This window comes from Spermophilus citellus (genome assembly GCF_964194105.1).
Source record: "Spermophilus citellus genome assembly, chromosome: 1".
Lineage (NCBI taxonomy): Eukaryota > Metazoa > Chordata > Mammalia > Rodentia > Sciuridae > Spermophilus > Spermophilus citellus.
In genome coordinates this window covers 252,040,865-252,063,040 of record NC_138182.1, presented here as the reverse complement: position 1 = coordinate 252,063,040, position 22,176 = coordinate 252,040,865, and the positions used below count along the sequence as shown (strand labels likewise).

The 22,176-nt window shown below is 42.0% G+C and overlaps 1 protein-coding gene across 2 annotated transcripts in view; it reads left to right on the top strand.

Annotated features, from left to right (window-relative positions):
• The window catches only part of MYO10 (myosin X), a 95,383-nt gene that overhangs the window by 47,242 nt on the left and 25,965 nt on the right, over window positions 1-22,176 (top strand). Inside the window, exons 1-8 of one of the 2 annotated variants that reach the window (XM_081279630.1) lie at window positions 2,985-3,138; window positions 11,906-12,030; window positions 12,132-12,246; window positions 14,094-14,200; window positions 15,277-15,510; window positions 16,143-16,188; window positions 16,865-17,731; window positions 18,550-18,673. In XM_081279630.1, coding sequence (XP_081135756.1) covers window positions 3,130-3,138; window positions 11,906-12,030; window positions 12,132-12,246; window positions 14,094-14,200; window positions 15,277-15,510; window positions 16,143-16,188; window positions 16,865-17,731; window positions 18,550-18,673 — 1,627 coding nt within the window. In that variant the 5' untranslated portion in view covers window positions 2,985-3,129. Of the gene's footprint in view, window positions 1-2,984; window positions 3,139-11,905; window positions 12,031-12,131; window positions 12,247-14,093; window positions 14,201-15,276; window positions 15,511-16,142; window positions 16,189-16,864; window positions 17,732-18,549; window positions 18,674-22,176 lie in introns of those variants that run through there. The other variant, XM_081279629.1, reaches the window with a different exon arrangement.

Here is a 22,176-nt window from a genome sequence, read left to right as displayed (position 1 = left end):
AGAAACAGTCTCTGCTCAATGACTAGGTAGCTGTTATTTTTATTATTAAATTTTCAGTTTAATAGCAGATTATCATAATCCATCTCTTCAGTTTTCATCATTTGGACTAGAAACATTATTAAATGACCTTGTTAATGGTATGACAGATGAACTCCCAAATTTCATATTCCAGAATGTAATAGGAAAAATCTGAGAGTTAAATCCCTATTCTTCCCATCATCAGTAATTACTTTCTGACTGAGAGACTGATATGCCAAACTAATACTGAATGAACACTGACACTTCATAAGCCAATGGCAGGAGACCTGCAGTATGGTCTTTCCCAGGGATGTGCCTTGTCAGGAGCCAGGTTTTCACGGAGGTAGAGGTGGGCGGCACATGCAGGGGCTGGAGAGCTGGGTGTTGGAGTGGTCATCTTCAATTCACTGTGCTTCTGACACCCGCCACCAACAGTGTAGGACCATGAAACAGAGTCCTTGGGTCAGAGGAGGAGGTATTGACTGGAAACACTCGTGCTGGGACCCTGTGGTTCTGCTTTTTTATTTCTTTTCATGTCCTGAAAGTTGGATAAGGAAAAACTACAAACTAGAAACCTCTTAAAGGCAAGTTTGCGGCTGGGAAAAGACAGACCCAGGAGTCTTGACAAGGATTCTGTAGGACTCCCTTAGGTGTTAAGGGCAAGGGTGGAATGTTTTTATTTACATTTTTAAAAAACAAAGTGTGTTCCTCTGCACACCTATGAAGATGCCCGTGTGCACACACATACACATGTTCTATTTATGCATGCTTAGAACACATCCAAAAAGAGACACAAGAAACTGGGAAGAGTGGTTTTCTCTAGGAGAGCGGTGGGGTTTTTACTATCGATACTTTCTATATATCCTCATTTGAAAACAAATGCTTTGCATGCTTTTTTCTTTCATTTACCAGCAGTAAATTAGTTAATGACAAAAAAAAAAAGAGACAACTTTAGTCTTTTGCATCCATTCTCATTAAATTGTGTACCAAAATACTCCTTCATCACGTCTGACCACCAGTCTCTTTCCCATAGAAATGCATGCCAGTCCCACCCTGTAAATAATTGGAAAAAAGCATGGGGTATGGAGCTGTTTGGGGGCATGTTGTGTTCTCTACAGACCCATCTTGAGGACTGATTGAGTCTTATGACCAGCAATAACCCACGTCCTTTACCTTCTTAGCCCTGCTGGCCCCAGGACCCTGGAATGTTCTGCTGCTGTTTTCATGAAAGTCAATGGAACCTAGTTAAATAGAATTCATTTTTCTCCAGTTTTCTTGCAAAAGGCTCATTCCAATGAGAGGGAAGCCTGGTCCCCACCATCTGCCACCTGGTTATTTAATTGTTCACATGCAGGAGTTTGCTTGGACATGAGTTTTCAGCTCAGTTGGTAAATATGAGAAAGTGCACTAGCTGGATCATACATTAAGGCTTTGAGCTTTGTTAAAAAACTGTCTTCCTAGTTGACTGTGCATTTCACGTTACTGACAGCTACGAGCGAGAATTCCCATTGCTATGTATCCTTCCAGCATTTGGTATTGTCTGTTTTCTGGATTTTAATGTTTTAGTAGGTATGCAGTGGTGCCTCCTTGTTGTTTTGACTGATAATTTCCTAATCACAGGTGAGGTTGAGCATCTTTTCATGTACTGATAAGCCACCTACAGATCTTCTTTGGGGAAGTATCTGTTCAGGTAATTCGCCCATGTTTTAAATTGGGTTGTTTTCATACTGTGGAGTTCTAGTGTTCTTTGTATATTTTTGATGGTCTTTTTTCAGATGTGTGTTTTTCCAGTATTTTCTAGTCTACTGTTTAATTTTTCGTTTTCCTAACAGTGTCCTAGAAAAGGTTCTTAATTTGAATGAAATTCAACTTACCAGTTTTTCCTTTCATGTACAATACTTTTGGTATTGTATTTTTAAATCTTCACTGAATCCATGGTCACTAGATTATCTCCTGTGTTTTCTTCAAAGAGTTTTGTGCTTTATACAAACAGGTTTATGATCTAGTTGCAGTTAGTTTTTACAAATGTTATAATGCCTGCATATGGATTCTTTTTCTTGCATATTGATTTCTGGTTATTCCAGCACCATTTATTAAAAAGACTATCCTCCTCTTAATTGTCTTTGCTCATTTGTCAAAAATCAGTTGACTGTAGTTGTGTAGACTCACATACTTTTTAAGCAGCAAAAACCATTTTCATTTCTTGAAAATCTGTTACACAGACAAAACATGTCTGTTAACCAAACATGTACATTAGAAGCAAGTACAAATAGAACCACAATTTTTCTGATGCAACACAGCAGCCTTGGTGTGTACCTGGTATGCCAGTTCTGTATGCCAGGCAGTTCCAGGCCACGAAGGAAAGTGTGAGCATGGTCACTCTGAGCAATTCAAGGGAGAGGGAGGTTGCAGATGACCCAGTTGCATGCTCAGGCAATGATATTATGGAGGAGGGAGCATTTGAGAGACACCTTGAAAGTCCAGCGGACTCCAGAGTTAGAAAGAGGACATTTCTGGTGGAGAGGCTACTTCCACTGAGGTGAAGACAGGAAGTGAGTGGTGAATTCAGAAACTAGAATGAACCATAATTGAACTAAAATGCAGGGTTTGTGATTGAGTGGAAAGGCCAATTGGAGCCATGCTTCAGGGACCTTGGACATGAAGTCTGAGTTCGCATGTGCTTGGTGTTTGTGAAGGGTCTGGTGTGGCCAGGCTGGGCCTCAGGAAAGAGGAATGTGCATATGTGCATATCTTCTGTGTTCACCCTCTTCCTTGTAAGGAGCAGGTGGGTCTGTGTGGCTCTGTGTTGAGCAGGCAGCTTCCAGCTTCAGGGGGACCAGGTTTTCCTTGCATAGGTGATAACTGTTCTGGGGCCAGGGGTGTGGCTGAAGGCTGTCCTTGCTGAGTGAGAAATTTCCATACTCTGTAATCTGACCTCCAGGACTGACTCACAGCTCCACTTTTGCAAGTCATGTAACCATTTAGCTTCCTGTTCTCACCTGGGGGGGTTGCCTTTTCTGCAGGGAAAATTAGTTTCTGCCTCTTTTCTGGAAATGTGAAAATTAGCAAGTGGCAACAACTGTGTAAAATGTTAAACAGCCCCGGAGTGAAATGACTGATGTAAGTACAAAGGGCCTTTGTCCCTTGTTTAATTGGCTTTTGTTTACTGCCTGTTCAAGGTCAGGGAAATTATATTGCTGCTTTAGTAACCAGGCTTTGAAACACTGTTCAAAGCATGATAAACTTCTTATCTGATAATATTTATTCCTTCTCTGCTTTTGTGGGTTTGATGTGGCTAAGAAAGCAAATAGAGATTGTGATGACCTGCAGGGTCCTCCGAATTAGTCAGAGGCATGATCAGAGTTCCTGGGTGAGACTTCGAAGCCTTTGTAGGACCTGGGATGATATTTTATTAGTGTAATGTAATTGACTTGCGGTAAGTTCTTATGGAATCCTCAACTTATTAAAGCTGAAGAGGGATTTCCAGAAAGTAAGGTAGGTTTGGTTGCACTTAAAATTAAAAGGGGGAACAAAATACAAATATACCGAATATATAAAATGCTCTCTGTAAGGTTAGTTGCAATATTTCTCTATCCCATGATATTTACCTATCAAAATAAAAATCATGTAATGGTTCAATTTACTAAATAATCAGCATGTTTTATGTTTCTTAGAATGATGGGGACCAGTCCTCATAATATGGACTAGGTAAAGTGTTTCGCATAAAGTAGGTCAAGATTCATTTTAAAATATGAGGGAAAGTAGAATTCTTAATTTTAGAAAGTTATGCTGTTTACTTTGAAAAAACAATTGACCAAGGTGGAGGGAAAGTTTAAGTGTTACAAGAGAGTTTTAAAAATGTCTTCTTGAATAAACTTCTAGGGCAGCAAGAACTGTGGGTGTCCTGCTGTGGTCTTTGTCTGGTCATTTGTGAGCTCAGGGCCTCCTGGACACCAGCTTAGGACTCACTGCCATTTTGCATTCTAAGCAGCTAAGCAGTGTGGAGCCCTGCAGCCTGGGTGTCAGGTCCAGGCCAGGGCTGACTTGGCTTTGGTGCATCCCGTACACTTAAGTGGTTGCTCCATCTGTGGGAGGCTTTCAATAATTTTTTTTTTTTAGATGATGATGGACCTTGATTTTATTCATTTATTTATATGTGGTGCTGGGAATCAAACCCAGTGCCTCACACATTTGAGGCAAGCACTCTACCGCTAAGCCACAACCCCAGCCCCTCAATAAATATTTTTAATGGATTAAAATAAGTTTTCTTTTACATAGCCATCAAGATGGGATCATATTTAAATATTTAGACTTGGAATAAATTACCTCCCCAGAAAAGAAGGAAAGGACTCCTCTTAGAAATAAATTGTTAGAAACACCCTTAACAATGTATCAAGTTGCAGTGAGCATTTGTTATTAAAGCAAAAGCAGTCATTGTTAAATATGTTGTCACATGTGTGGCTGCAGTTGGAGAGTGCCCTTCTGTTCACCCTTGGGATCCAGTTAGCTTGAAAGTCTGCCCTTGGCAGATGCCCAAGGGGCGCACAGAGATGCAAGTGAAGTCAAACCACAGTGGGTCAAAGAAGAACTTCTGCATTCCATGTCAGTTATCTGAAGCTGAGGTGCAAATAAGGATGACATTCATGAGAGGGCTGGAGCTGGATTTGCTTGGAGTTTGCTGTTTGATCTTCCGAGGTTTCCTTGTTCAGAAGTTGTTTCTGCATACTGACATTCGGCTAAACTCACAACATAGTGAACCGGTTTCCTATCCTTGTCACTGTACCTCTTCAAATTTTGGTCTCCCCCCCCCCCCCCGCTCCCCTTTTGTTTTTGATTTTTAGAGATGGAGACTTGCTGTGTTGTCCAGGCTGGCATCCCCTTACCTCAGCCACCTGAGTAGATGGGCTCCAGGTACCAGTCAGTGAGCCCCCACCAAAATTGGGATTTTTGTTTATTTTTTTGTGAAGGGGTGGGGACCAGGGATCCAACCCAGGGGCACTTAACCACTAAGCCACATTCCTAACACACCCCTCCCCCCCCCTTTTTTTTCTTTTTATGACAGGGTCTCCCTAAATTGCTTAGGGCCTCACCAAGTTTATGAGGCTGGATTTGAACCTGCAGTTTTCCTGCCTCAGCTTCCCAGGCCACTAGAATTATGGGTGCACTTCACCACATAAGATAAAATTGGTATTTTTAAATTACTTCTGTTAGACCATGCCAGCACCTGACAGTTTGGTCCCTACGACCTCACTTGGTGCTAAAATCTGGGAGAATGTGTTTTCAGAAAACAGATGGCTACAGGGAACACTACAATACAGAACACATTAGGGTTTTGTTGTTGTTGTCTTTGGGGGTGCTAGGATTGAATCCAGGCCCTTATACATGCTAGGCAAATGCTGTACTTCTGAGTTAACATCCCTAGCCCTTTTGGGAAATTTTTATTTGAGACAGGGTTTCTGAATCACTCAGGATAGCAGAAAATTTGTGATCTTCCTGCCTAGCTACCTGAGTAGCTAGGATTGCAGGTGTGTGTCACCATGCCTAGCTATCTAGATTCCGCCTCATGCTTCCCCTAAAGAAGTATGTATCCCTTTGAAAGTTATATCCTAAGAAACCATGCCCTGTTTTTATAAATATGTTGATAAGAAAATAGGTTTGATGTGTACAAGTTTGATTGACATTCAGTACTAGTTTTCAAAATGCAGAGCTCTTTGATATACGTTCTCCATCATTTGATTTATTTTTGTCTTTTGGAGTTGGGGATTGAATCAATGGCCATTACCACTGAACTAACTAATTATTCAATTTTAGCAATAATAAATCTCTTGAATAAGCCATTTTCCTTGTTGGCCTGCAGTTTTCTTATCTACCCACCCAAAAGCCACAAAATGGAATAAAATTACCCACCTAAGCCATCAGTCAAGTTTGTGTGTTACAGTGCTATCTATGTTGAAGGATTTCTATCAGCACCTCATTCTCATAAACAAAACAAAAGCAGCCTGTAGTTCCTGCAGGGCTAAGCAAGGATCTGAAATTCCTTCAATTTCAAAGTTGTTGAGAATTTGAAATTCAAGAATTTAAAGTCAAGAATTTGAAATCTCTTCCTGAAATTAAAGGACTTGAAATTGAAAGGTTTGAAATTCCTTCAGTTTCAGAATTGTTGAATAAGAAATAGCAGATCTTTGAGGCTAGAATAATAGAATTCTCTTTTTTAAAAAAGCATTAATGTTTTTAAACATTTATGATTATTTTAGACTTAATAATATATCCTTTATAAAGAAATTGAGCTGTCTGTTGATTAACCTATATGAAAATTCATTCTGAGATTAAGGCAAAATAAAATAACCTAGTTAACAATAGCTACTGTTGAAAATTAAATTCAACTTAGATATTTTTGTCAGCCAAGGCAAAATGGGCAATACAGTACATTTTCTTTCTTTTCTTCTTTTTTTTTTTAATTCCCCTCTCAATCACCATATTTAATTTCACTTTATTTTAGCCTGCCTTAATTCCTCTTGGCCCAAGGTAAGTTATAAGTTAAGTTAATTACAGTCAACTATATAGTGATCAGTTTATAAATTTATAGTCGGATAAAGCACACCATTTCTTCTAGAGAAAATTATTTTTTTCCCTTCAAACTAAATTTTTAAAAAGTGACCCTGAAGATCCTTTTTAGGGACAGTGAATGACAGCAGGGTGAAATGAGAATCTACTTCCTATCAGCCCTGTCTCCTTACTCAGCAAGCCCTCCCCTTTCTGTGAGGTGAAAGGTATTGAGTATTGTTCTCTTCCAGAGGCTGTGGGCCGTGGAGGGTCTCACGTCAGCCATAGTGTTGGATCTCCCCCATCATCACCTGAAATGCTTTCTTGCACTATAGAACTTAATCATGTGTGTGTGAGATTCCTGCCTTCAGAGAGTAGAGGGAGGTCTCCCTGAAGTCCTAGCTGGCACTGGTGATGAATCCAGTGTGGCAGGCTGGATTCTCACCCACCTCCTTTCCTGCCTTCCTCCCAGGGTTCCCAGGTTGACATTCTCAAATGCTGAAAAGGCAGCAGAACATGGCGGTCCACATGTCTTCTTTCATAAGCCAGACTGACCTCCCCTCACCATAGACAGGTGTCATGCTTCTTACAGTCACCATGCAATATTTATGAAATTAAGGAAGGCTGGGTAACATTCAGGGCAGTCAGATTCAATAAATGCATGCACTCTGTCTTCTTGGATGTAAACCACCCTCTCTGGTCTTTGTGTCCCCTCTGTCCCCAGTTGTCAACACAACTGGGGACAGAGGGGACACAAATTATATAAATTTTAAGCAGCAGGAGATGAGATTTGCCACAATTGATTTTTTTTTTTTTTATAGAGAGTTTAGTGTGCTCAGTTATCAATTGTTTGTTTTTGTCTAGTATTTCCTGTCTTTTTTTTTTTTTTTTTTTGCCTCAGATTATAGAACTAGAAGGTTTTCAAATTTTTTTGTTTGTTTGGATTCAATTACCCCTAGTATAAATTGAAGCTAAATGTATTTGATCATCTCCGGGACATAAACTTCCTCTTAAGCCCCTCCCTTCTTGCCATTTTAAATGCCTCAGTGTTGCCCTGGCCTTTAACACACTCTTTTCTTTTAAGACTTTTTGAGACAGAATTCACTGATCAGATAGTTGACTCATTTAAAATGTGCAATTCAGGGATTTAAAAATGTCCCCAAATATGTGAAACCATTATCATAGTCAGTTTTGGAACATGTTCATCCTCTCACAGAGAACCCCCCTGATTCTCTAGCTGTCTACCCTCCTATATGGACCTCTATCTCATCCATCAGTCCATCATTAATATACTTCCTAGAGATTTCCCAATTCTGGACATTTCATTTCATATGAATGAAATCATATGACAGGTGGTCTTTGGTGATTGGCTTCTTTCATTTGGCATGATGTTATATTGTAGCATATTTCTGTAACATGAAGGTGCTGTGTGGGGGTGGCCTTTGTATTCTTGAGTTCCTTATGCATGAACTCAACCAACTGTGGATTGAAAATAATTTAGACAAAAAAAAAACCTGTATCTGTACTGAATGTGTATGGATTTTTTCCTTGTCCTTATTCTCTACCAACTATTTACATAGCATTTTAGCATATAATTTAAAGTATAGGGGAGCTTGTAGGTTATATGCAAATACTATGCCATTTTATATAAGGGACTTGAGCATCTGAGACTTTGGGTATTCACAGGGGGTCCTGGTCCCTTTCCCACTCTCAGATGCCAGTAGACAACCATATACTATTAGATGGGTGTATACCATATTTGCTTTATCCATTCATCAGTTGATTGACATTCTCTTGTTTCCTGTGACTTTCCCAGTCTCCCTTCTGACCTTTTACACTCTCCTATTCTTTTTCTTTCTTCCATTCCAAAGTTCATCCTGTGTCTGATTTTTTTCCCATTGTAACAATTATTATTTTGAAATGTCTCCAAAGATACAAAGTATTGGAATTTTTCATTTTTATCTATGTGACTATTTCCTTCTATTAGTGCAGTCTGATTTTTTTCTATCCCTTTTTTTTAGCTACCTCTTCCTGCCACCACCCATAGCAGCACCCCCAACTCAGTAAAGACTTAGCACTAGCATGTCTTTCCTGCTTTTCTGCATGACATTATCTAGATGTGTATATTCATGTGCACATCCAAAGATGGAGCAGGTGTTGTGGCGAAGGGCCGTTGCTGCTTTTATGAAATGAGCTTAGCTTCTTTTTCTCAGTAAAACCTTATGGAAGGGCCCAAAGTCAACTAACATATCTTTCATTTGGATTTACTTCTTAATAGCTGCTATTATTTCCTGCTGTGCATGGTTTTGAAGTGGACTCTGCTGTCCCTCTGATGATGGTCTTGTTCCCAGTGTTGTATATGTGGACACGGGGGTTTCTTCTGCAGCACAGGTCTGACCTAGTCTGTGGCCAGTGGCTCTTGAACACAGCACCATCCATGTTGAGCACACCTTCAGCCCAGGTCCCTCCCAGACTGAAGACTGAGCTGGGCAGGTTCTTTCTCTGCTTCACAGCATTTGTTCCTGCTCTTGCTGAGTGGAGCGCCCTTCCTCCAAGCTCTGGTTCCAATCCACACACTGCCATTAGCCTTTCAATAGACTTTTCTCACCTTTGTTCCCAAGGAACTTAATTTATGTTAAAGATACAAATTATCTTTAATGTGGTATAATACTGGGCTTCCTGCCATGTGAATGGTGGTGTTTGTCATACGGGGCACCCCCCTAAATTTCAGGGTCCTGGAAAACAAAATCCAGCCTCCTACCCTTTTGTGTATCTTCCCTGGAAACCTGGAAACCTTGCACACAGTAGGTGTTTAATAACTATTCACTAACCAGATCCAGCTGGGATTCCTGTGACCATAATTGCCTGGGGGGGTAGAACTGTTCCTTCCAAAATCCAACCTATTTGTCACCATCCAATGGTCACTGTTAGCACACCGCAGGCAGTCTTTGTTGGGGCAAACTCCCGCTCTGGAAAACTAGTTACCAGTCCAGACTGGAGTGTATTAGCAAAGTTTTGAAAAGCTAAAAGCCTTTAAGTTGCTTCTTGTCCAGCCTCCAGCTGTGACATCTTTGAATGTTAAATTCACCAGGAAAGGAAGTTGCCCCGCAAAAGGAGAAGCACCAATGGAAAGCCCGGCTTGGTCTCGTGATTGCGGGGTGGGTTGCTCAGGGCGACAGTCAGCCTGTAGATCCCCCATCCCCTGGTTAAATTGCTGGGAAGGGGCCAAAGGACAATGGTGGTGGGAGTCTGGCAGTAGCAGCCGCTCCCAGCGACTGTCTCCCTCCCCTGCATGAGCTGTATCAAATCCTACAGCCACACCACACTAATTAGCCCTAGAGTGGAAAGGGGTTGTCATGGCGACAGGGCACTTTTTAAAGCACAGGAATGGTGTTCATCATTGTTCCGTGTCTTTCGCTGTGGGGAAAAGGTCAGTGTGGCAGTTGTTTTCCATATGAATTTTGGCCTGAGAGCCCAACCGAAGGTGGAATGTCCCTGGGAGAGCCTGGAAGATGGTAAGTGCGCACAGCAAACTTCCTGGAGGGGGAGGCCCTTCCAATAATACCTTTCAGGCTGTTTTAATAGCTCTAACTAAGGAATTGTGCGGACTTTTTCAACTAGAGGCTGGAGGAGAAAGTAATTAAAGAAATTTTTTGCATCAGTTGCAGCCAGAGCTACAGATTTTTGGAAGCTGGAGATTTTGAATTAAACTCCGAGGCTCAGATGATTAGCTCCTAAATGTGGGTTTCTCTGATATTACGAGTTTAACAAAAGTTGCATAATTCAGATACTTTATTCAGTGTTCGTTTGGTATCTCTTCACTATCCTTTGTAGATTGTTACTGGTTCAGATTATATCCCCAAGTTAAAAGAACAGAAGCAGCAGAACCAAATAACTTCAAAACAAGTTACTTAACCTCTACCCTCATTTTTAAAACCTGAGACCCGGCCTAAGGTCTGCCAGGAGTCATTTTGTTTCCATATTTTATGCTTCTCTTACTTTTCTAAGGATAGTTTCATCTAGACTAAAAATCAGAGAGCCCCAATTCTTAATCAGATAGCCCCAGCTCTTTGGCTGTTTGCCCTGATTTCTTGGCTGCATTGGTCAAAATACTGCTAAGTAAAGACGACTCGGCCAGTGTTTGTATAAGAAATTTTTGCGAGGAGTCAGCCTGCTAGAAGACAGCAGCTATTCCATCAAAAACTGTCAGGGGGTGTGCAGAGCATTCTTTAAGTTTAGTTTTTGTTAGTTTTGGAAGTGTGCAGGATATCATGGCTTTAAGCCTCATTTTGTGTTAGTGACTGAATGCATTTGCTAAAGACCACAGATTAAGCTCCTTTGCATTTTTTGTACCTTTTAGCAATAACATCCTTTGGTTCTATTTTACAGTCCATTTATTCAAGGTCGTGTGGAATAACAAAATAGAAGTTAATTAAAGGGGATGGGGTGGTTGGATTAAAAAAATGAATTGCTGTTCAAAAAGCTGTAAATGAGGAATGACCCACTTTTTTCGCTTTATCCTAAAAGAAACTATTGTCCTGGAAGCAATGCCAACTTGTTTGGCAGCTGAGCAGAGAGCACATTTCAGATGCTTAGTCTTGATTTGATTTCCTGTCTTTAATTTGTATGTTCTTGGGCTCACTGTGTCTAGTATGGGACTCACAATAAATGCGATATTTGACTAGAAACTGAGGAAATTTAAATTCTTTTTGTCTCTTTTATGCACTGGCCAGCATTACTGGTCCCCTTTTCCCCATCCCTCCATGTGTGCACGCATGCATGTGTGTGTGTGCACGTGTGTGTGTGTGTGTGTGTGTGTGTGTGTATGTTTCCCCCTCACTTTCACTGTATTCTGTAACTTTAAAATGCTCTTAAATTGAAGTTCAAAAAGTGAAACAAAGTGATATTTATGATACATTAGATTCTTTGGAAATGGATAGATTTTAAAATGGTGGTACATTCATGATACTTGTAAGATAGGTATTTGAACATGGATATTTATGTTAAGAAATTATTGGTAAGTTTTAAGGTATAATGGTGTTATTAAAATATGATATATACTAAAATATTTACAAATGAGATGGTATGAAGTTTGGAACTCTTCAAAACAGAGGGAGAGGATGAAAGCAGGCTCCTGAAGGGGGAGGGCTAGCTGGCATGGTCGTTGAGGAGAGGTGGTACATCCACTGGGGTTCATTTTCTAGCCTGTGTTTTTGTGTATTTTGTTCAAAATTCTACAAATCATGTGTGCACACTCGTGAAAGGCAGTGGTGAGGATGGCCATATCAGCACCGTCTTATCTGACTGTGTCATCTTGCTGCATCTCACCTTTCTTGTGCTTTAGATGCCAGACCAGTTTGACCAGGCAGTTGTGCTAAACCAGCTGCGGTACTCCGGGATGCTGGAGACGGTGCGGATTCGCAAAGCCGGGTATGCGGTCCGAAGACCCTTTCAGGATTTTTACAAAAGGCAAGAGAGAGCTCAATGGATGGTCCTCTTTTCTTTTCAAAAGGGTGGGAGAAAACAAGTAACCCTAGCTCAAGGTGACAGTGCCCATCTCTGCGTTGCAGGTATAAAGTGCTCATGAGGAACCTGGCTCTGCCGGAGGATGTCCGGGGCAAGTGCACAGCACTACTGCAGCTCTATGACGCCTCCAACAGCGAGTGGCAGCTGGGGAAGACCAAGGTACAGTGACAGAGGATAATCAAACACCAGAGAAATGTAGGGTGATGCCCGTGAGGCGTAGTGTTCCAAGATACTGCTCACCATTAGCTTTTTAGTATTTGAAAAAAGCTCACGTTGCCATATCCACTGCCATCTTTTGTCTTCCAAACACTATTTTATGTGAAGTCCTTGACTCCTCAGGACAGTGTTTCCTCAGGAGACACACTGGAACATCTCGTCCCAACTTTTCTCCTGTATATTCAAGCAGAGGACACATGTTGGCTGGTGAGTGTCTCAGGGTCACAAATGGACGAGGCAGCTCCCAAATTTCCAGAAATGAACTCCCACCCCCCCACACCCCCGCGCCCCAACCGTTCTAACTTTCTGTAACTGAATGTTGGATGGTGTTGCTGCTACTGCAGCAGCTGCTGTGCAAGAGCCAGCAGGCAGTCTGGAATTCTGCAGGTTGCCAAAAGCTCGGTCCAGACAGTGAGAAGTAAAATCTGCTTTGGAACATGTTGCAGTGGCAGAGGCCTTAAGCCGCTTATGCTGGACAGAGATAAGTAGGAAGCAGTCTAGCCTGAACACCAAAAATCAGCCATGAAATCAATTGAACGACCTCTTTTCCTATGTCAGGGAATTGCCAAAACCTCATTTGTTCCTCACTCCCCTCCAGGGCCTTATCACATAGAAAGACACAAATATGACTCCGCACACAGAAATGCAGGCAGTGGAGGTTACCTCTCCAAAGAGCTCGTCCTCCGCCTGATCCTCCCACCCCTATACATGCAATGCAATGTGACCTGGGGCTTCTCACAGGCCAGGCAAGCACCCCATCTGCAGCTGCACCTCGACCCTCAGAATTGCATTTGTAATGTCGATATTTTTATGCACATATAAGTTTTTAAAGCCAAGATCTCTGGTTATAATCATTTAACGGGTGTGAAGAGAGGGTTTCCCCACAGCTGCACAGTGGTGCAAACCTGTAATCCCATGGACTTTAGAGGCTGAAACAGGATGATCACAAGTTTGAGGCCAGTCTGGGCAATTTAGCAAGGCCCTGTCTGAAAATAAAAAAAACAAAAAGAGCTGGGAATATAGCTAAATGGTAAAACAGCCCTTCAAGGACCTGGGCTTGATACATTGTAATACAAATAGAGTGGAGGGATTTCCTCCTCATAGCAGAATAACCTTTATCCGACTTTCCTGATTCATCCTTTCTTGTCTTCCCGAGATTGAAGGGACTGGTGCTGGACCATGAACTACGTGTCCTGGCCCACAGTGAGATAAACCTTTAGAAACTTCAAGAGCAATTTTATAGTCATTTTATGCCTATTGAATCTAGTTTAATAACAAAAATAATGAGACTTGAATCTTTTATATACACATATGTGTGTATACATATACATACACACATATATATATATATATATATTTTATTATTATTTTTGCAAAACTGGCAATTGATTGAACCAAGGTTGCTCTACCACTGAGCTACATCTCCAACCCTTTAAAATTTTATTTTGAGATAGGGCTTGCTGAGTTATTGAGGCTGGCCTCAAAATAATGATCCTCCTGCCTTAGTCTCCTGAGCAGCTAGGATTACAGGTGTGTGCCACTGCGCCCAGCCTTTTGAATATATTTATACCAAAAAATATATTTATTTTTATTGGATTTCACAAACATATTACTCCATCGCAGGCGGGAAGTTTAAAAAGCACTTTTCTAGAAAGCATGACCCTATGAATTTGCAGTAGACAAAAAGAGAAGGAAAAAGCCTTGCCCACAAACAACAGCCCTGACTCAGAGATGCCTTCCTTCTCCCAACCAAGTTCCATTCTTCTGACGTGCAACTTCCTCCTGGGCAGGTCTTCCTTCGGGAATCCTTGGAGCAGAAGCTGGAGAAACAACGGGAAGAAGAAGTTACTCGGGCAGCCATGGTGATCCGGGCCCACATCTTGGGCTATTTGGCACGGTAAGAGCCATGCCAAAGGGAGAGGGCCTGTAAGGGGCTGTGGCTCCATTGGGATGGCCTGAGTCATTGGCATGGAGGGGTGTCCCGGGTCAGGCCTCTTAAGTAGCTACACCAGCAGCCCAAGCCAAATAAGCCTGACCTGGGCAGAAACAGGAAAGAGTACATGCCACTTTTTGACATCTCGGTTGCAATTCTCATTAGAGGATTCTACCGAGATGCCTAAATTATTTGCCTAGTTGCACTGCATCCTATGCTGAAGCCACAGCACCTCTGTTTATTGCAGGTTGACTGTACCTTGTCCAAAATGCATGGGACCAGAAAAATTTCAGATTCCAGAATTTTTGGATTTTGGCATGTTTGCATGCACTGTACTGGTTGAGCATTCTAATGTGACACTCTGAAATCTAAAATGCTCCAGAATCTGATTGTCTTTTTGTTGCAGTGCTGAGGATTAAACACAGGGCCTCCCACATGCTAAGCATGCCCTCCACATCAAGAACCCAAAATTTTCTGAGCATTGTGTCAGCACTAGTTTCAGGTTTTTAGAAGAGGGATGCCCACCCTGTATCATTTTGTCCATGTATTCTCTAGTTGTTTGGAGAAGGAGGCACCTCCTTTTAACTGCATTTTAGTTCTCTCCACTGTGTGTAATATCGGACCACGTGAAGCTTCACACAACCACATTTTCTGAAATAGAGCATTTTCTGAAATAGAGCGCTCTCTATGATGGTATTTTGCTTTGTTTGTTTTCATATGAACAGGAGAATATATCATATCTACTTGGGTTCTGTTTACCCAGCTTCCTGCTGGCAATTGGAAGTCAGTGTTAGGGGTTCTGTGTTTATTTAGACAAGATAGTGATAGAGTTCTTACTTGTTTTGTTTATTATTCTTTTGTTTTTTCCTGTTTTGTTTTAGCCAAAGGGCCTCCTTGTTCTCTCCAGTCTCCTAATGAAAGTATCTGATGAGAGTATCATTTCAAAACTAAGTTCTCTCCTCTTGTCCTGAAGCCTTAATGAAGCTCATTTGAATAACTCACAACCTCATTACTTCAACTGCTGTTCTTTTCCTTTGCAGAAAGCAATACAGAAAGGTCCTTTGTGGTGTAGTGACAATACAGAAGAATTATAGAGCCTTCCTTCTAAGGAAGAGATTTTTGCACCTGAAAAAAGCAGCCATAGTGTTCCAGAAGCAACTCAGAGGCCAGCTTGCCCGGAGACTTTACAGACAACTGCTGGCAGAGAAGCGGGAGCAAGAAGAAAAGAGGAAGCGGGAGGAAGAAGAAAAGAAAAAACAGGAGGAAGAGGAAAGGTGCAATGTCTTTCTTCCTTGGATGAAACAATAGGACACATTTTGAGTTTTATGCTCAATCTCTCTCAAAAATTCCCAGTGGACACTGTAGAACCTACTATTGAAACAAACAGGAATTCTTGGTATCTGGAATGTAAAATTCCTTGGCAGTATTTGAAGCCCAGTTCTGTGCATATTTCTATTCACACATAGAATAGGGACCATGCCAAAGGCAGAGGCTACATTCTTCATATTTCTTAACTTGCATTTAGCAGAGCTTTTTAAAAGTTACATTTTGCTGTAATCCCGGCTACTCAGGAGACTGAGACAGGAGCATTGCAAGTTTAAAGCCAGCCTCAGCAACTAGCAAGGCCTTAAGCAATTAAAGTGTCTTAAAATAAATAAATAAAAAGGGTTAGGGAAGTGGCTAAGTGGTTGAGTGCCCCTGGGTGTAATTCCTGGTACCTAAATAAATAAAAAATAAAATTACATCTTGAACAGGGGCTATAACTCAGTGGTAGAGCTCTTACCTAGCAGAACAAGGCCCTGGGTTCCACCCAAAAAAAAAAAAAAAAAAAAAAAGTAGATCTTGCTGAAAAATCATTCTACAATTATTATTGATTTTTATCTTCTTTTCTCTTTTCCATTTTTAGAGAAAAAGAGAGAATGAGAAGAGAAGCAGAGCTCCGTGCCCAGCAGGTGATGATTACTATAACAGTTTGGCCACTCCCTTATTTGCTTCCCTCCCACTGCAAACACTGAGTATAGGAATCAAAACTGGGAGGGCAGGTGGGGGATAGGTAGATAGGTAGAAGGAAAGAACAGCTTGAGGAAATGTTTATGGTTCATTTTCTTACATGTTTCCATTGGGGAAAGCTTTGTGATTGTCAAATTTCATTGTGATCACAACAGCATAGTTTCTTGAAGCCAAGGAAAACCGCTGTGTTAATTTGCTAGGATTGATCCACAGACAGAGTGGATTAAACAATGGAAACTGAGTTTCTCACAGTTTTGGAGGGTGGGAGTCCAGGATCAGGCTTGGTTTTTCCTGAGGCCTCATATCTTGGACTTGCTGATGGCCACCTTCTTGCTGTGTCCTCACTTGGGCTTTCCTCAATGTTTGCACATGCAAGGTGTCTATGTGTCCTTATGTCTTCTTATAAGGGCACCATCAGGTCAGATGTGGACCCACCCTAAGAGCCTTCACCTCTCTATACGTGCTGTCTCCAAGTACAGTCACAACCTGAGGTGTTGAGCAGTACGGAGGCACAGTTCAGGCCATGGCGACCATATTTCATCATAGTTGAAAAGAAGGAAGATGCTTGTGGGTTTTGGTAGTGCAACATTCTAAAACCCACCTTCCCGTTGTATTCAGGAGGAAGAAGCCAGGAAGCAACGAGAGCTGGCGGCTTTGCAGAAGAGTCGCAAGGAAGCCGAACTGACCCGGGAGCTGGAGAAGCAGAAAGAAAACAAGCAGGTGGAAGAGATCCTGCGCCTGGAGAAGGAGATCGAGGACCTGCAGCGCATGAAGGAGCGGCAGGAGCTGTCCCTGACCCAGGCCTCCCTGCAGAAGCTGCAGCAGCTGCGGGATGAGGAGCTCCGGCGCCTGGAGGACGAGGCGTGCCGGGCTGCGCAGGAGTTCCTCGAGTCGCTCAACTTCGACGAGATCGACGAGTGCGTGCGGAACATCGAGCGGTCCCTGTCCGTGGGCAGCGAGTTTTCGGGCGAGCTCAGTGAACTTGCGGAGAATGCAAGCGCCGAGAAGCCCAACTTCAACTTCAGCCAGCCCTATCCGGAGGAGGAGGTGGATGAGGGTTTTGAGGCCGACGACGACGCCTTCAAGGACTCCCCCAACCCCAGTGAGCACGGCCACTCAGATCAGCGGACAAGTGGCATCCGGACCAGCGACGATTCCTCCGAGGAAGACCCCTACATGAATGACACAGTGGTGCCCACCAGCCCCAGCGCAGACAGCACGGTGCTGCTCGCCCCCTCCGTGCATGACTCGTCCAGTGGCGAGTCCACCTACTGCATGCCCCAGAACACTGGGGACCTGCCCTCCCCGGACGGCGACTATGACTACGACCAGGACGACTACCAGGATGGCGCCATCACCTCTGGCAGCAGCGTGACCTTCTCTAACTCCTATGGCAGCCAGTGGTCCCCAGACTACCGGTGCTCCGTGGGGACGTACAACAGCTCTGGGGCTTACCGGTTCAGCTCCGAAGGGGCGCAGTCCTCGGTGAGTAGCCCGGGATGTGGAAGTGCTCCACCCTCTCACCCGCTTGTCATCTGTCCCCTTAAGACACACATCTAAAACCAAAGATCATAGTGTTGTGTTTGAAGGTAATTAAACCCCTTTCTCTTTCCAAAGGCCATTTGAATTATAAGTGATACTTGCTTGTGCTGGTGATGGTTGGAGCCCAAAGGCCAGAACTGAATTTTGCCCAGGACCTTCGAAAATGGGCATTTTAAATGGAGCCTTAGGTTTGCTTTGCTGCAGACACACCCCAAACTGGAATCAAACTGGCCATGGGCATATTGAGAACTTTCTTTACAGTGACTTCACAATCCACACCACACTATGTGATGTTATCTTGTACTGGTTGTAAGGGAGGAACTTTTGAGTTTAAATATGCTCTTTCCAGTTTCTAGTGTTATTTATAGTTTACTTTCATTTTCCCCCCTTTGGTCATGCATTAAATGCTGTCTTTACTTTCTAAGACTTGAAAATGTTTTAGCATAGTAATTTAAAGGAGATTTAACTCTTGCATGGTTTGATTAAAATTATACCCTTAAAGAACAGTGCTCTTTTTAGAATCAAGCCTTTGGATTAAAGTATATCTTGTGTTTTAGGTTTCAGTTCAACTGACAGTTTGACCTTAAAAGTTAGTATTTTGCTATTCTAAATTCCTTTGCCACACTCCATTGTAATGTTATGAGCTGAGAGTGAACTTTTTGATCTGTCATTTTTTGATGTTTACCTATGCTGGCATTTCCATTGCTTGATTTCCATCCTTTCTCAATATTAATGTTCTGTCTCTTTTCCTCTTTCTCTAGTTTGAAGATAGCGAAGAAGACTTTGACTCCAGGTTCGATACAGACGACGAACTTTCTTACCGGCGTGACTCTGTGTATAGCTGTGTCACACTGCCTTACTTCCACAGCTTTCTGTACATGAAAGGTATGACCTACAGCCCCAGAGCCTGGGCCAGGGTACAGCAGTGGGAAATGGATTTTGCCTTCCCTGAGCTGATTGATGGGCCTGGGAAAGCCACTCCACTGTGCCTCTCCTTGGAGTTATATGGCTTAAGCAAATGGGAACACCATGCTGGGCTGGCATAAGGATGGTTGTGGTCCTGCTATGATGAGCATGGTTCTGGCACCCCTGGTTTGGTCCACAGTGATAGGACAAAGAGTTTGCAATCACTGAGTTCATTTTCAGCCCCTCTCTCCTGTCTGTTGCTGCCCCCTCTCACTCATTCTCTTTCTCTCACACATACAAAAACAAATGTGTGCGTTGTTACTGCTAGAAGTGACAGACTGCATTTCCTCATGCACAGGGTGTTAGAGAACCTAAAAAGGTGATGCTCTGGGGGGCGAGGATTAAAGATATGACAGGGCCACAGTTTGCTTAAACTGCTTACAGCACCCACTTCCTGAAGAGGATTTTCCTTTAATTGTTATTAAATGCTGAATATACTATATTGGACTTTAGCACTTGGGAACCCTAAACCTTATACCATTTGGAAAATGTTTTACTTAGGACCTGGTACTCATGCCTTGTTCCTGTTTCTGGCTCTCCCGGCCTCTCAGGGGCAGGTATAAAGAAAAACTGCTTGGTAGGAGTTTTACTTGGGTGGTCAAGAGGGAACCCTCATTTCTCACATGATCCTGGACTCAATGGGAAAGTCAAGAATGTGGGGACAGGGCAGAACAGGAACCAGCCTCCTCTGGTGGTGTCTGACTCTGCTGCCCTTTCTTTTCTCTCCTTTTCCTGCTTTCTCCCATCAAGTGTTTTGTCTTCTCTAGTACATGTGAGTGTGTATCTGTGTGTGTGGTGCTGGGGATTGAACCCAGGGCCTTGTGCATGCAAGGCAAGCACTCTACCAACTGAGCTATATCCCCAGCCCCTCCAGTCCTTTCTTCACTTTTTTTTCTAGTGCTATTTCCTTCTTTCATTCTTCCTTTTTCTCCTCTTCTTTCCCTTGAGAAACTTTAATTCTGCCTCCTTTTCCTGTTTCCTCTTGATTTTTGTTTGTGTAGTTTTTTGCTTTGGGATGCTTCCTTTCCTTTCCGGTTTGTTTTTCAGCTCTTGGCATATTTATCTTTTCCATATGTCGTCTTTTGCCCTCCTTAATATTTTCTTCTGCCTTTCCTGTGGTTTTCTTTTCATTTTATTTATTTTTGCTATGTCTGCTGCCTTTGTAAAACAGGAGTCTGATGATTAATATTAGTCCTTCTCTTTTTTAAGTTCTCCATCCTCTGCCTCAGATCCAAAGTGCTCACAAAACCCCCCACCAGGTTTGATTTAGGGGAGACTTGCCTGAAGTCACTGGTTGCTAAAGGTTTTTATAGGAGTGTTGAAATACATCGGGGGATCTTAATCAAGACATGTACCCACATTGGAACCCCTGATATGGGAAAATATGTAATCACAAATCAGAACCTAATGATCCAATCAATGTTTAATCATGGCATCTAAAGATTTTCTTAGACATTTCTCAGATAGAATAAATATAAGCTTTTTATTGATATAATTCCTTTCCCAAATTAATTTCTAGTTCTCTAAATTTGCTTTAAAGTCTCCTGTAATATCACAGTTGATTGCAATATTGGCATTGAAGCTGGGCACCGTGGCACACACATAATCCCAGCTACTCAGGAGGCTGAGGAAAGATGATCACAAGTTCAAGGCCAGCCTGGGCAGCTTAGTGAGACCTGTGTGAACATAAATAATCAAAAGGACAAGGGGTGTAGCTCAGTGGTAGAATACTCCCTGAATCAATCCTCAGTACCACAGCAACAAAACAGGCAAACAACTAAAAATATGCGGCTATGTGGCTTTGGTTTATTACATAGTCGTCTGACTAAAACTAAACAATCAGAAAAAGTAGAAAGTAGAACATTTAAATCAGAATTCATAGAGGTAACTATTTTGGAGTATCTCTTATTAAAGTACATTACTGATTAAATATAGCATCAATTAATTTTTATCAAACTCTTGAATAAAATAATGCCCAGAATTTTCAGAGAAACCATAAAAAAAGAAAATACTGTCAGCACTTTGTCCTCATGGGCAAATAGCTTACTAAGGTGTTTGCAGTTAGGAAATTAAGAGCATTGATCAAATTCTCTATGTGATGCTGTATCAGAAGAACATGTAGAATCCCGAGGGAGGGCTAGCACTGGTACTTCTGGGAAGAGAGGAGTGACAGGTTCCACACCAGTGGTGAGGGCTGCTGTGGTGACTGATGCTGTCTTTGACACAGCTGAGGGTGAATGTGATCATTTAACAAACAGAACAACTTTGTACTACAGTTTTCCTTTGGACTTGTTTTGAGAAACTCAGATTATAAGTCACAAATCAAAAAAAAGTAATAATGTTTCACTGGGAGTCCTTGGCAAGTTTGCTGTTGGTTAGGAAACAGCTCTGGAGTGTGACCACATAGGGATCTCAGCCAGACAAGCAGAGAGCACTACAGAGGTGAAGAAAGCCAGCATCTGTGCACTGCAGCAAAGCCAGGGGACTTCCACCACCTCGTTGGTTCTAGTCAGAGGGTTAATTACACAACCATTGTCCCAGTCCTTGAGGAAAGATCTCGTTTTCCAATCTATAAAGTGTTATTTTTGCTTATTTAACTATCCATGTCAAATATTACTTTTATTACTGAGTGATCAAAGATTGAAATATGAGAAGTCTCATAATAAAGTGTTAAAGTAGATTCTGTCCTTCAGTATACTAATTAAAACAGGTTTTTAAACAGTCATGGTATGATGTCACTCTTAAGCATCCTCAGGGAATTTATAATACTAAGATAAAATTGTCCTGCGGAAAGGGTATTGAAATTTTTTTTAATTCTGTGAAAGATAGTATCTGCATATTCTTTTAATTTCAGCTAGAAAGTTTACTACTACACAAATTTAAGCTGAACTTTCTCTTTTAAGGTCCAATTTCTCGGCTTTTTTTTTTTAATAATGTCATCTTATAGCTTCTCCTTTAAGCCATTTCAGATAATGCTCTTTGAAAAAAACATGTTTATACATATATACCATATATTTTTTAAATTCTTTATTTATTTATTTTGTGGTGCTAGGAATTGAACCCAGGGCCTCCTGGGCAAGCCCTCTGCTACTAAGCTATCGCCCTCAAACACCATGTTTTCTTGTTCTCTGGTAGATTTTATCACCAAATGATGGAATTCTTGTTCCACATTGACCAGATGTGGAAGGAAACATATAAAGGACACCATCTTAAAATAACTTCCCCACTTTTTGGGGCATTTGAAAGCCACCATTATCCATACACAGAAATGGTTCTAGACTCATTCCTGGGTGGGAGTGTCAATTCTTAGTTGCCTTTCTGTGTGCTCCATACAGTCTTCTCAGCTCAGTGAGTCAGCGCTGTTTAGTCCGTCAGGAGGGGGTACCCAGCTGCTGTGAGACTGGAGCCAGCGTCTCCAGTCT